This window comes from Thermobia domestica, chromosome 10 (assembly GCF_964235325.1).
Source record: "Thermobia domestica chromosome 10, izTheDome1.hap1.1, whole genome shotgun sequence".
Lineage (NCBI taxonomy): Eukaryota > Metazoa > Arthropoda > Insecta > Zygentoma > Lepismatidae > Thermobia > Thermobia domestica.
Window position 1 is genome coordinate 152,161,543 of NC_137463.1, and position 16,180 is coordinate 152,177,722.

Here is a 16,180-nt window from a genome sequence, read left to right on the forward strand (position 1 = left end):
TTCTTCTTCCTGAATACGTCAAGTCTCACTGCCAGCATTGTTGTGCATCATTACGAAATCCTATACCGTAAGTATTTATTTGATTTGTATAGCATAAGTTGTGACACTAGTTTCGTAACAGACTGTGTGCTTTGTTAACAAAATAAGTTCAGTGCCTTTATATGTATTTGAAAGCTAACCTTTAGCTTGCCGAAGTTTTGTAGTTACCACTTGAGCCACAGAACAGAAGAAAATTAGGTGTATGAGGCTAATTAAATCTAAAAATCTTATATTATTTACCTGTTTACTTGTAAATTTGATTGTAAAATAATTAATTATTACCTCGTACAACTCAAATGTTTTTTATTTGTTTTTCGTACAACGTATTGGTTTGGTTTGACTGAAATGTTTGGTTTGAAATCCACCCTCTGTAACGCAAGCACTGGGTGGACCGAGATCACGCATACGACGTCACGAACTCCGTACATGTTCAGAAAATAGGTGGAATTGGTAACCAGTTAGGAAGATAGTTTATTGTTGAACAGGATTGTGTGAAAGTGCACTATGGAGATCTCACAATTGCGAGTGATTTTTATCCACGAGTTCAAACTGGGACGTTATACACATGTAGTGTCAAAAAATATCAACAGTAGATTTGGGCAAGAGATGATGCATAAATGTATATACTATATGCCATTTGTCTGTCAAAGTTAGTGCCTGTAATACAATACTGGAAAGTTAGCCTCGCGGCCAGTGGTCAATAGCATATTCCGATGAACTCCTCAACAGCTGTAGGAGTTGAGCATTCGTGCGATTGGGGACAAGTTAGACATATACCATACCACAGTCGTTAAGGTGAAAGAGTTTGACTCACGGTTCCCATAGAGTTACACGTGCAAACAAGAATGAACGTCTGAATATGTGTAGTTTTCTGAGTGGATTTCGATCCCAGCTCGCGCCAAGTGAACTTTGTAGTGGACAAGCATCGTGTGCGTGGGTTTTCTCGGGGTTCTTCCGTTTCCTCTCACCTTCTTCATTCCACCATTTAATTCATTTCTCATCATCACCATCTCCTCTAACCTAGCCTGCATAACCCTGGAACGTAAAACTTAACCTTTCATTTCATTTTTTTTTTTCTGAGGACGGAATGATCGGAAAGCTTTGCTGCAACGAATTGACAGTTTTAATGAAGAGATCTGCTGGTACAATCTAATCTTATCTAATCGAGGTTGGATCGTGACGTTTTTCAAACCAACCCTCTACCAACAGACGATCATGTTGCACAGGCGAAAGCATCACTCCAGATCATTAAAGTGCTGAATTTCGCAGAACACAGCACAAACTTGTCCGTAAGTATCTAGCAGTGGTCAACAGACATACTGTTATGTTTCGCAACAGTGCACGCCTACTTGTCACTCAAACGACTGTGTATAGCTTCCTCGTGGCTATGCGGTTAGCGTACGCGCCTTTGGCGTGGGAGACCCGGGTTCGATTCCCGGCGGGAGCTCATGTGGTTTGGATTCCACGTTAATCAGTAGGTCCACGTCTCATATAGTCTCACTGCTGAAAGGGACGATAAACTAAAATCAACTCAGCTCAAACGACTGTGTATATTCTCCATGACTTCCAGTATAAAATCCTTTTCTTACCTATAGTATTCTCCTTAGGCCTGTCCTGTCGACTACCACCCCCTCCAGCATCCCCACCACTTCTTGGCCTGAAAGAAGTTCTCTGATGACTGTGAGGTGCAACGTGCAGTGGGGAATTTCTTCGCATGGCAGACGCCTAACTTATTTCGTCATCTAATCCAGTCGTTGGCTGAGCGATTGTTTTAGGTTGCTAATGGTGCTCTCATGTTTCATCGCCTATAACGATCGTGTTAAGCATGTCTTCTTTTTCCTCGGCTCACTAACAAACTTTCCAAGGATTGGCCGATCCAGATGCTTTTATGTTCTTCGAGCAGATGTCGAGGGTACCCACGGTGCACACACTTTTGAGAAAAAAATTGCTTGCGCACCATGTTGTATGTTATCCATCCAACTTAAAATTCAGTGCAGTCAGTCGATACACGTCTGTCCTCAAAAGTCATATCGTTCATCCTCCGCATTGTTTCCTCAGTTGCAATCTCCAGTAGGCCCCCAGGTCGTTGTTTGTCACTCTATTTTGCACATACTATAGTGAATTTTGCAACCCATTTGTGCACTGCTTCCCGCAACGAAATCTTCCGCCCATACCAGACTGAGTTTCCTTAGCAGGCAGATCTTTTACTTCCACAAAACGCATTACAGGTTGATAAAATTATTTAACGAATATTCTTTCAGCACGGTAGCTGTCTTCACGCTGCCTTGGGATGCCCTTAGTTCTCGAAGATGTTAGTTAAAGGCTCAGTGTGAAATAGAGTGGTGGTGTCAGTTGTTGAGAAAATTTGAAAATGTTAACTCCCATGTCTTGTTTTCCACACCAGTTTCTAACCTATACAATGGTTAATCCTCCTATTAATGTTACAAAGTTCTCACTAACTTTGTCGGGAGGAATAGGAATGGAGTTACTTTACTTTTAGATTGTTATCTGCAAACTAATAATTCTCCAGTTAGTTTTGCATTTATTGTAGAATTAAAAGTTATATAATAATTTCGTTTAAATTTAGCTATTCTGATTTCTTTCCTATTCATATGTATATTCGTTTTATTTTATTCTACAACTCTCTTAACCATTAGAGTTACACTCTCATCTTGTTTTTAAAATTATTTAAAGATAGGTGGTTTTTGCAATTTGTAATCTATTTTCCTTGCAAGGTAATATTGACTTATTGTAAAAACCAAGTGTATCACGATAGTTTTACAAGATAAGTGTTTCTTTTCAGTTAAATGTGTGAAACAAGATTACTTTGTTTAATTCAGAGATAATTTTGTTACCTTATATTCTGTATATGACCTGGTTGGATCAATACGTATACATTCATATGTAGAATGTAACTGCAACTGCCTTGTAACTGCGAATTTGTTTCTTTTCCACAGAGTAATCTTCTCTTCTGTTAAAGATTTGTCAATATTAATGTGTATTTAGACTCGGTTTAAACTATAATTTTGGAATGTGCTTCGTGTTATATTGGGAAATTGAGGGATCTCTATTTTCCCTTCCTGCTTTGGATATTCGTATTCGTAGCTAAGGATTTTTTTTCTGTCCGTTGTAATTTTGCGATTGCTGACACCAGAAAAGAACACACGTAAATTGAAAACACTAGGATCACACAGCTCAACATGAGAAGATACATATGAAAATTCTCAATAGACGGCCGAAGATATCAAATAGACTAAGTTATGACTCAGGACAGACATCGGAATAGCTTGGAGAACGCAAAGACCTTCTGCTGGCTGAAGGGGATATTCAACTGAAAACTGTAGCCGGAATAGAAGTAAGCAACTAGAAATTGAATACTGAGAAGCTGGAAGATAACGAAATAAGAAATCTTTTTGTGCAAAACTTCGAAGAAAAGTACTCAAACGAGGAGAGGATAAATATAGGTAGCAGCGTGCGGTGGGAGCATATTAAACTTTGTATACAGCGGGCAGCAGAAAAAATAGTAGATTACCACGAACAGAAAACGGCTGGGAACTTCGGATCACAGAGCAGATGTTGCAGAAAATTGGAGAACTTGGAAACAATTTAATATAGAAGAGGGCAAGAAAACGTACAGGAAGTTCAACAATAAGTTGCGAAAGGAAGCAGATAGAGCATGGAAAAACTTACAGAAGAAAATGTGAGAACATAGAATTAGAAAGATTTTGGAAATATGAGGAAATGTAAAAGGAGGTGAAATCTATGAAACTTCGGAGGAAACAAGTGGGACTTTACAATATTAGTAGAAAAGATGAATGAAAAGATAGATAACGAGAAGAGTGAAACCCTAGGAAAACGGACAGAATATGTTGTATACTGGTGTGAGAATGGGGATAGACTGCGTGACCTAGAAGTTAAGGTAGAAAATGTAGTAGGGAAGATTGATAAAGGACTTCTTGGTGAGTTTGAAAAAACTTTATCCGAGATGAGGAATGAAAAGGCAGCAGTAGTAAATAATATACCAATCAAATTCATTAAGAATATGGGAGACAAGAGCAAGAAATAACTCTGTAATGAAACGGGAAAGTGACCAAAAGATTTCGTGAATACGATCATAATACCATTGGTAAGAAATTGAACCAATAGAGATGAGAGAACTACAGAACTATTAGTCTCGTATGTGTGCAGCAAAAAAATTAGCTTCAAGCACTGAACAGATAGTTGTGTGGAAAAGCGAATGACGAAGTTAAGGAGGAACAGATCGGGATTACTAGAAGTAAAGTTACAAGAGGTGCAGTTGGCGAGTGATCGGTGAAAGGTTCATGGAAAAGATGTGTGTAGTGCTTATTGGTCTACAAAAACCTTGTGACCAGGTGAACTTGCAATTGTTGATGGGAATTTTAAAGAAAGAAAGTTCCAAGACTTGTAAGAAAGTTATATATGAACCAACAAGTAAATGTTAGAATAGGGAAAAAAAAAAAAAAAAAAAAAAAAAAAAAAACAGGAGAGTGCAGTTGAAAGGTGAGTTTGACAGGGATGTTGTCTTCCGCCAACGTTATGTAATATTTATCTAGAAGAGGTAATGAAGAAAGACCTATATGATGAAAACGGTATTTTGGTAGGAGGTAGAATGATTAAATATAAACAGTTTACATATTGTACGCTTCGATGGTAATTGATAAATCTGGAAAGAATATTAGTATGATTTTAGATGGAACGAAAATAAACGTTAAAAAGATAAGAGCCATAGTAATTGGAACAAAGTGGTCGTGTCAAATATAAAAGTCGGAGCAGAGAAAATAGAACATGATGAAGTGACTAGTTTTCACTGTCTGGATAGTATCCGAACGTGGAGTAAAATCAAAGATAGGAATGACGAAAGAAATATTTAGGAGGAAGAAAATTTATTTTGTGTGTCCTTAAATAAAGAGTTAAGGAAAAGAGTCATAGAGTGTTTCGTGTGGAAGAATTGTTCACGTGCTGTAATTAAATGTATAGAATTTTAATATTGCATTCATGTTTTATTTTATTCTAACTAATGCCTTAAGAATAACTAACTGCCTATATTACACCAGCCAACACACAAATGGTAGACGTTTAGGGAATGGCTAATTTCGCCAATATACATTCAGTGGTAAGGTAAAGTATTACCTTCCGTGAGGATTATGAATGCTTCAGATGTAGAAAAGATTTTTCCTGTTAATATTCATCTTCCTAGATAATGTAATTCAAATATTGAAAATCTACCCGTGATATTCGTTTGTTCTAAAGGAGAACTCTTCTGGGTTCTGCGCCAGATTTATCCGTATGAACATTCTCTAGACTTAATAAGATATTATGTGTAATTAATGTAAAAATGTCTTTCTAAAGTTTTCAAATTTTGCTCGTGTTCAGTATATGTGTAAGGTAATTTATAATAATTGTTGGAGATTTCAATGACTAGTAGATAATATTGGAATTAATTGATTGAGACATAATTTTAACTTACGAAACCAACCATCGAAAATTTTTGAATTGTCGAATAGTAAATGTATGTCTTCATTCTAGGTGTCATCAATGTGTTCAAGCCTTGTACTGCAGTGATATATGTAGAAATGAATCATGGAAGGAATATCATCAGTATGAGTGCGGAAATTATGAATTATTGCATTCTATTGGGATCGCTCATCTTGGCCTCCGCATTGTGCTTGTAGCTGGACTACAGCGCCTTATTTCTTTGAAAGACGTAGGGAAGTTGGTTCCTGGGGAGTACACAGAAAGTAAATCAAGTGAAAAATACGACACTGCGGATAGCAATTACTTAGCTGTATATAATCTTCTTACTCATATTAATAGCATGCAAAAAGGAGATGCTTTCCAGTATGCTCTGGTGAGTGTGCTTTGATTAATATATAATAAATTTTCACCTTAGGTAACGTTTTATAGGTATCCTTAAAATGTGTGTCGATTGAACTGTTGTGCAAAATTTTCAAACTACTTTATATGAAGTTTCAAGTTATTAACATGCTGTTTAGTTGAGAGGCCTAAATTCTATTGAAGTGCTCAAAGGAATATCATTTTCAAACTCTAGGCGATGATGCTACACATCATAGTTACGTATACCTACGAAAATAAAACTCTTAATATTAATTGCTGCAAATCGAAATTTCACTCCCTTGTACATTCCCTTGTACACAGAAATCTAGACTGTCTTCTACAGAATAAGTCTGAAAAGAATGATCTCGATCCTTACGTTCCTCGGATCTTACAATTAAATCTATTATTCCTCCACTCTGCCATAGAGTAATATGCGTAAGTGTCTAGAAAAGTCTACAGGAGACATAGTCTGAATATAGCCAGGAAGTAAATATCTGATTTGCATATAGGGAACAACCATATATGATGACAGTAAAAGATAAATAAGTCAAAGACTGGCATATTGTGGAATACACGATTGAAGTTTGTAGTGGGCGCAGGATCTCACGGTACTAAGGTACAGACGGAGCGACGGAGGTCTGTTCTTCATACCTTTGTGATTTAGTAGTTAGCGTCGCGGATCTGTGAGTAAGCTTTCATTTTAGCATGAGTTTGAATCCTGTCTACGGACAATTATTTTATTTTATTTTTTTTTAAATGTAGATACTGCTTTCTATCGCTAAGAGCATCCATATGCGGATATAAGAAAATTATAAATACATGTACATCACAGCCATGTAATACAGTATAATAGATTATATATATATTAAGCCATATTATCCTCTCGTCTCTAATGTACAAAAGCTGGTTAAAAAGTATTAGCAACATCGTTATAATTCGAACCTGGTTTTATGCACAGAAGAATACCTGTTACATTCCTTCATTGTAGTTGCCTCCTATCTCTATCACCTTCTGCCACACGTGTGAAGGGCATCGTACAGCTTCAACGTGTCACTCTTTGTCGATGTCCGCAGGTACCTCCATATGGCACAGATGATGGTTTCTTTTGTGTCAGTGCTTTCCGCGAAGCGGTTCCTTCATTTTGGCGAAAAAGTCATCACGAAGTCTGAAAGCATTATTGTGCACTGCATCCACTTGTCACTTGAATCTTGCTCCACACACGTTACTCGTCTCTTCCAAAAATATTGTTATGGCACTCCTACTTTCCTCCAATTGACGGCACTGCTGCTTTTGACTGAATAACATACAGTCGTTATCACTTGCCTCACATTCCCTTATCAGGTGTAGAACTATTATAGTGCTGAAACACAGCGCTCTGACGGAAAAACAGTGTTGCCACTACTTTTTATCCAATCTATGTATATTATTGACAGAAAGCAGTATAAAAGATATTCATCTTAGTTCAGTATTTTGCACAAGATGAATCATTATGTAAGAAAATAAATGGTGGTTGAATTATATATCTAGTATAGGTTGTTTTAGCCACTACAGAACTTGTGAGTTACGTTAGCTAATGAAATGTAAACGTTACTTGCTGTCTCTTAAATGCCTATAAAGGAGAATTAAGCTTTGACCTAAAATCTGACATGTGAGTGGCGTAGCCAGTGGAAACACCCGCTCAAGCTTCCGTTTAGTACAGTATACATAATATCATTCTACTTACATTCAGCATGTGTTCCCGGTATTACGACGTTTGTTTTAAAACAACTTATCACAGAAACGACAAGTATTGCAAACATAGAACTTACTTTCCAGAAGCTCTATATTTAACAGTACATAAGATTTCAGCAAATTAGCTATATACTGTACTCTTCATCATTTTGAGGTCTTTTTCGTTAGCATATGCTTCAAAATTCACCATCTGCAGGTGTAAATAGAAAATATGGGTAAATTCCATTTCAGCGGTACACACCTCTTATAGTCATTTACATCAGAAACCTGCGCCCTCACTGGAGATCGTTCACACCAGTGGCTATATCATCCTCTGACCAGTTAGTCATACTTGAGTTTTGTCCCAGGAGAGCACTTTCACATATTTGCTGTATTTGTTATTAGTGCCTTGCCCGAGACGGTAAGACTCATACGATTCCAATTTAAGGGGACACATTATTACAATTACAATCCGGAATTTTCGTTATGTTCTATTAAAATTAAAGTATAAGAATTAATGGTAATTTTAGGTTACTGTATGATTAACTATAGCGTGTATTTACATCTTGGTAGTGTCACAATGAAAGACTTTATGGCATTTTTTAAATATCAGTTTCGCTTTAATAGGTGTACTGTTATTGAGCCTGTTGTTGTAGGCTACTAATAACATTTTTTTAGCACCGTAAATATTCATTTTTGTAGATTTTCTCAAAAACTACATATAAGGTTTTGTCTTCATGCATGTCACGTTGTTCAGTCAATGGATTTATCAATTGATATGTATATCTCATCTTCGAAGAATTATTATACACTAATTCTATTGTAAAATTTAGAGATATAAGGCCTTATGCAGAGTCATTTTGACGTGTGATTAGTGTCATACTAAAGAGTTTGACTAACATGTTTCCTGCAGTAGTCAGGCCTTTAGCATGACGCTAATCATACATCAAAATGACTCTGCATAAGGCGGATAATATCGTTGTTTTTAAAGTATATTAGTACGAACATTTTATAATCTTAAGTGTAGAACTAGATTATCACACGAAAAACTTGTAAAATTTCTTGTATTACATCCTTTGTCAGTTTCAGTGTATACTGGAACGAAAGCCAGCTTATAGAACAAAATATTCCTACTAGGAATAATAATAGCAAATTCTTCCCTGCGAAAACGTACTGTAACATACTTCATTTTCTAAAACTGAGAATTTTCACGATATTGTACTTTTTTCATTATGTTACACTAGTTATAAATGTGAATATAGGCTGCTATCGAAATATTGTACTCGGGTTCGAATTACTGGGGAGATGAGGGGAATATCTGCCGTATTGCAGGGAAGGGATTGTTGTGTGAGTTACAAAGTACGTATACTGCGAGTGTAGTAATTTTCTTCTCCAGTGCGTGTTATTCTCATGTAGAACTCCCGTACTTTAGCATACTTCGCGTAAAAGTAAAAATAATGCAATAAAAACATCCAGTATTATTACTAAATACTGAAAATCTATTGTAGGCAAGGACAAGAAATCAATTTCAGCATACTAATGTAAGAAGTCGACTTATGGCGCATTTTACGGAGAAGGAATATTCTCTCTTCTGTATTGCATCACAGATTTACTACTTTCAAACTAGGGAAAATTTTTCTGTGTTCAGTAGAAATGAAAAGGGGGTAATTCCTCTTCGTTATGAACAGATTAATAAAACTAGGGGGAGAAGTCTATACGTGTTCGTAAAAGAGAGAGTTCTCTCCCGCAGTAATCAATAGGCTATATTTTTGCGAGAAAAAAATACCATACTTCAGTTATTGAAGCGAGTGCAGCGAACTTTTACCATTCGATTCGACCGGACTTTCTCTGTCTGTCTGTTCCAGGAGAATTCTCGTAAAACTTACGTAATTCAAATGAAACGTAGAATATACCTTCCTTCAATCTTCCTAAATAAGTTTTCCTTTTAGGGTTTCAATTTATGTAGGATAAAGGGTAAAAGACGAATCAGACATCTCATGTTATATATATATATATATATATATATATATATATATATATATATACAGTGGCGTATTTACGATTTTGTTTCGGCGGGAGCTTTGCCTGAAAATGTGAAAATTCTGCAATATATTTCATATACTTTACTATATAAGAAAGATTTCAGGGGGGTTAAGCCCGGAAGCCCCTCCCTAAATACGCCACTATATATATATATATATATATATATATATATATATATATACAGTGAAACCTGTCAACTTGGCCACCCCTCTAAGTTGGCCATCTGCTTATCTTGGCCTAGTTCGTCTTGAACCTGCATTTTCCCATAAGACATTCGTTACTTACTACTCTATAACTTGGCCACCTGTCTATCTTGGAAGTTGGCCACACTGAAGCAGTGTTTACCCTATGATGATAATGATAAATTTGCCTTCGTATCTTGGCCACGAAAAATACAGTTTTGTTATTTTTCTTAACTCTTTCGAATTCCCATATGAGAGGCAGATGTTCTGTATTTGTAACTGGACACAAAGAAGCATAGATTCGCACGATTTGTTCTTGGAGGTCAATGGCCAGAACACTACCCTCATAAAAGGGTGGTGAAGGAAGATGTGAATAAGAAAAAGCACGTACAGGAATCCAGGAAATGGTTGTACGTATTTGTTTTCCCTGTCTGTTTTGGTAAAACCATTAGCTATATCGGCTCTTTCATCAATGAGAAGCTTTAGTAATTCCGGAAAATTCTCAAGGTTAAAACTCAATTGTCATTTATTGGCAACTGACTGCATGTCAAAAGGTAGCGGAGGTTTTGAGATATGAATTCCCTCAAGATTTTCTCAAAACATCTTTTGCTCCGAGGGAAACACTTCTAGCTCATTAACAAGAGGTAGTTAACTACATATTAGAATGTGCATATCTGCCAAAAAGAATAAAGCAAATATGTCTAGAATGAACCACCATTCAGTAACAAGTGAAAAGAAGTCATATAAATTGCATATAAATTTCTCAATTTATAACTTAGCTTTTCTTGTTTTCAATCTCAATCACTCAGTGTGCTATAATATCAATTTCAATAAACTGCGTACATACACTTCTATTTCATGGTTGTTTGTGTTATTGTGTTTTCAATCCGAATAATCCAATGTACCAGACTAGTTTTCAGGAAGAGAAAGGTATGCATATATATTGAACATACTATCAAGAGCGCCGATCCTGGGGGAACCGAGGGGGCCCGGGCCCCCCAAAGCTCATGTGGCCCCTATTTTATTTATGAGTATACAATATTTGGTATAATTTGAGTGCAATTTGTCTTAAAAACTTCATATATATACATTCTGCATCTGAATTCCCCCCCCCCCATTTACAGAGAAATCGGCGCTCTTGCATACTATAGTAATATTTTCTAGTACTGTATATTTTTATGATTACTCTATATACATTATTTATAAGTAGCTGTCGTGCCACTGCTTATTAAAATTTTACAATCAAGTAATAATGGAAATTCTATTCTAAAAATACACCAACCACACTTGTTTTCTGTAAGTATGCCACCTGTCTAAGTTGGCCACTTTTCGATGGAACCGATGGTGGCCAACATACACAGGTTTCACTGTATATATATATATAAGAATAAGACACGTAAAAATTATTCGATTTTGACAGAACATAATGTAAAGTTTCCTTACGGGATTCCGATGATAGCCCAGTTTGTCGTTAAAATTCGCAAAGAATGAAAATGTGAATTTATACCTCATTTAAAAAATGTATTACACAATAATCTTCTTTTTAAAAAATCTTTGACGGAATATGGTCTATATTTTCTTTGAACCCCTGTGAGAAGAGCTGGAATCAATGAAGAATAAAGAGATTGATTAGATTCCCTCCGAGAATTTTTAAAAAATCCACAGTATCTTAGGTAAATCTTAATGGATTTTGATGAAATTGTATAGTATGCATTTTCTTTTAGAATTTATCACAGTCTCAATACTTGGAATTAAACCAGTCTGATAAAATTGTATAGTGCACATTATCTTTTAGAATTTATCACAGTCTCAGTACTTGGAATTAAACCCAGCCTGATAAAATTGTATAGTATACATTATCTTTTAGAACTTATCACAGTCTCAGTACTTGGAATTAAATTCAGTCTGATAAAATTGTATAGTATACATTATCTTTCAGAATTTATCACAGTCTCAGTACTTGGAATTAAACTCAGTCTGATAAAATTGTATAGTATACATTCTAGATTTTCTTTTAGAATTTATCACAGTCTCACTACTTTGGATTAAACTCAATCAGGAGTAATCATTGAATTTATCCGTAGTGTAAGATGAATACCCCTCTAAAGAGGTGAAAGGTAAATCAAAGCAATCCCATGTTGTAAGCATATAAAACAATTTTGCAGGATAAGGTTCAAGATAACTTTCGTTGAAGAGAAAAAAGTGTCTCAATATGGTGCATATTTTTTGATGCTTCACAACCATCCCTATTACCTGGAATTAAAATTAATCGAGAACTACAGAATGACATTATCTTCCCTTTGTATATATATATTTCATCTTTATTGTAAATAAAATGTTTCCACGGCAATTTCATAAAGAACTATTTTTATAAAACATTATGAGTATTTTGTTCGAGATTAGAGACTTACTCGTACGGTTGTAGAATGAGAATGTGGGAGGAAAGCGAGAATCCGAGAAAACCCACGAACACTTTTTTTTTGTTTTGTTTTTGTTTCTTTAAAGTGAACATACTACGTTATACACCTGCTTGAAGGAAGAAGGTGATGACGATAATGAACGAAATTGTTTAATGAAGGTGAGCGAAAACGGGAGAACTCTGAGCAATTTTACGTGCGCAATGCTTGCCACTACAAAAATCACTTAGTGACAGCCAGGATCAAATCGGAGACCCTATGCACCAGAGATGAGCCCTTTACGATTGAGCCTCATTGAACATCTATACTTGCATTCTTTACCTATTTAACGAAAAATGAATTAAAATACTTTATTAGAAGTCTAAATTTGTTTTGTATAAAAATAATAAATACTACATAAATTAAATATATTGGTAAATATGTTACGTTATAAAAGAAAATACAGCAAAATTTCTGAATATAGTACTTTTTACAGTTTACACGTTTAAAATATACGTCATGGTGGAAAATGCGCTTGAAGTATGTATATTTTTAAGGGCAATTGTGGGACATTGCCATACACTTGAATTTTCGAATTTTCTAAGCATCATTGTTTCATATTTCAATTAAACAGTTCAATGTATTTCAATTCATATTAGTAAGCAAACAAGTATTGACTAATATAAACGTGTCGTCATTTAGAAGTCCTAATCCAGAATATTAGTGTCTTGTAATTTTGTGTTTATTAAAAGATGACTATATTAACAAAACTGTGTTGACGGACTTCAAAAACAAGTTGTTAAAATGTGTACCCGTGAAATTAAATTGTGTAAATTTTATCTCTTAGGGCTGATGCTGAAAAGAACTGTCAAACGGGTGGGAGAGAGCGTAACCTCTTGCGTTGGAATATGATGAACTGGTCAAGTGGAAAACTTTCTAGAGAAAAGAAGCATATCTTCTGATGGAAATGATGATAAGATATGTGTACTCTTGAAATGAGATTTACCCGTAATATGTTTCGCTATCGGTTCATAGGACAGAGAAGACTGTCAAATGACCAGTTCGATCTCCAGATTTGTCGCCATTAGATCTTTTTCTCTGTGGGGAAATTGAAAGACATTGTCTACCGGGATGTGCCAATACCTCCAGACGATATGCAACAACGCATTACTGCAGCCTTTAGGGCCATTCCACATGCGATACTACATTCTGTGGAACGAACTTTGCGGGTACGCCTCGATGCCTGTATTACAGCGGATGGCTACCATTTTAAACATACACTTTGCATACTAGGTTTAACATTCATTGCATATGTTATTCTCTATGGTTCTTTGACATACTATCATGCTCTTTGTCATTACATTCTGTACACTGTCAAATAAATAGTGATGACCATGTCTCATGTTTTCTTCTTTACTCTCGGATGTCATATGTTCGTGTTCTTTAGTCTCTTCCCACGCCTTCTGACAACTCATACATACCACAGTACTGGCGGTCAACTGGGTCACTTGTCGTGTTTACAGCCATTCCCGTGGTCATATCTTCGTTACTGTGTGCAGTAGAAGCATAAGACAAATGACATTGTATTTCTCTTCGTGTGTCTTTTCATGTTGTTCATGATTTTATCCATCATTCCATTACAGGAAATTCGCTTCGTTCCTGTGTCCTATTTGTCGATATTTTCTTTACCCATTTGATTGATATTTCTGTTTACCGCAAACCGAAAATCGCTAGCGTTTCTCGTTTCTTCGATATTTCTTTAGATGCCTGATACTGTATATCAGACGCAGATTAACATCCTTATTTTATTAATAAAAGCTTCGATTAACAATTGGCGTTACTGATATACTCTGTACCTCAGAAGCACACACACACGTGGGCTCCACCAGGTCAAGATGGCCCTTTCAGAAGATTAAAAAAAAACTTTCTAAGTCGACATATATTTGTGTAGTTTCTTAGTAAAATTATACTTGTTTAGGAGAAAAATTATAAATGTAACATTAAAAATTGATCTTGCAGTTCATATACTTATATTTTTTGAAAATATGGAGGTTAGCACTTAACAATTACTTATCTTTTTTCGGGTGCGGAGTAATAGAAGTTCAATACCATATAGACGTAGAATAATGCAGTATTAGAGCCAGGGACGTACGCAGGGTGTGGGTACTTGGAGTCTGGACTCCTCTCTCTCGAAATCCCGAATTTTCTGTAAATTTAGTCTAATTTTAGAAATGAGTTCACGAGTGTTATATAATTACCCTCATATTGAATTTCGACTCTTCCCGGGAGTCCCAAAATATATTCCTGCGTACACGAGTGATTAGAGTTCTCCACACCTCTCGCATGAAAATATTTTGGGTGCGCGTTTGCTGTACCTTAAAGGATACGGTAACATACAAGAGGGCACGGTGAATTAGTGGTGTCATATGATGTAGTCGATCGATGTGACTTCCTCTGAAAAGTGTGGGCATATATTTAAATATCCCATAAGCATTTGTTTTCGTGTCAGTGTCACGTTGGATTAAGTAGAAATGGTTTTAGAATACCATGGTGATAACTCTTCCAGTTGGAGCGACTTTGAAAATGCGGTGGAGCGCTCACCTCTGGTGGGAGGGGTTCCTGCTTCGATCCCAGGCCATATTCCATCATTATCTTCATAAACATTCATTTCATTAATCATTCGCCTTTAACCTACAGGGTATAAGCGTGGTACGAGAAACTAAAAGGTTATTTTCATTTCATTTCAGTAGTATACAATAAGAACACAAAATGATACAAGCCTGGGAATATTTAATTATCACCATCCTTGTTTCCCCAATTTTGCGTTAACGTTACAGAGCTCTGTCTCTAGGGGATGTAGAAGTTGAATGTATTGAGGTATAAGTAAACCCTACACTGGCGTTGTCTTTCTGTCTCAAAAAGTGAGGTGAGCTTAATGTGAAGGCACATCATGCCGAAAAGTCCTATTCTCAAATAGGCAGGGCTGGGATTATAGCTCGTTCCTCGTTTCAAAGAGGTTCTAGATCATTGGTTGGAATCTGACACAATTCCTGGCACCAAAAGAGAGATGTAATCTTGCTTTAAAACGCTTCGGCACTAACATTGAAGATGTTGCTGTCTATCGCTGTTGATCTTACGGTACAAAAAAGAAATCTCTTCTTCTGCTTGGGTAAGAGGAGCTTTCTCCATTTGTCTAGGGTTAGAGCCCAAGATTTTTGGTGCACGGGATCCCATTTCCATTCCCGGCGAGAGAGAGAAAAGCATTGCGGTTGTTCGGATTCTGCTTTAAATTGTAGGTCTGTATTTCACATAGCGTCGCTGTTGAAGAGGGCCACTAAACTTCAATATACAAACGAACAAATTGGGGGAGAATATGTGCTTATTCTTGAAAATAACATAAGGTCACTGAATTCAACGTTAGAGGTCAGTTTAGGCATACCAAACGTACAGAATATGAAAAAATATGAAGATTTCTACTATATATATATATATATATATATATTTTAAAATATGAAATATGAAAATTTCAGATATCCTATCCCGATTCAACATAACACGAAACATTAAGATCTTTGTTCCCATTGCCCTACAGGAACATATCATATTTCACCTGCCTCTAGGGATGATGATATAGCTGATTTGTAAGAAATATCGTTTTCCCGAGAAACATTTGAAGAAAATAAGAAAATCATTTCTACTAATGAAAGGCCAATGTCAGCACTGGAAAATTTAATCCAGAAACAAACGAGTAGTACTCTTATTTTCAGAACACCAATTATAAGATTGGCTTACTGTAAGTGTTAAGTGTAATATGCTGTTTTGTTGGAATTGCTTGCTGTTTAGCTATGACAGAAGTTTCACTTTGATAGCTGCAGGATACAGCAAGTTAAATAATTTAACCAGCTCAGTATAGGATCATGTTGTTGCTATGATATATTCGTAGCACTCGTAACT

At 36.0% G+C, this 16,180-nt stretch overlaps 1 protein-coding gene across 2 annotated transcripts in view; it reads left to right on the forward strand.

Annotated features, from left to right (window-relative positions):
* LOC145662774 (protein-lysine N-methyltransferase SMYD4-like) overlaps positions 1-16,180 on the forward strand; it is a 283,052-nt gene that overhangs the window by 100,884 nt on the left and 165,988 nt on the right. For both annotated transcript variants that reach the window (XM_081728644.1, XM_081728645.1), the window contains 2 exons: positions 1-67; positions 5,587-5,908. The exon at positions 1-67 is cut by the window's left edge and continues 89 nt beyond it. In XM_081728644.1, coding sequence (XP_081584770.1) covers positions 1-67; positions 5,587-5,908 — 389 coding nt within the window. The remainder of the gene's footprint in view (positions 68-5,586; positions 5,909-16,180) is intronic.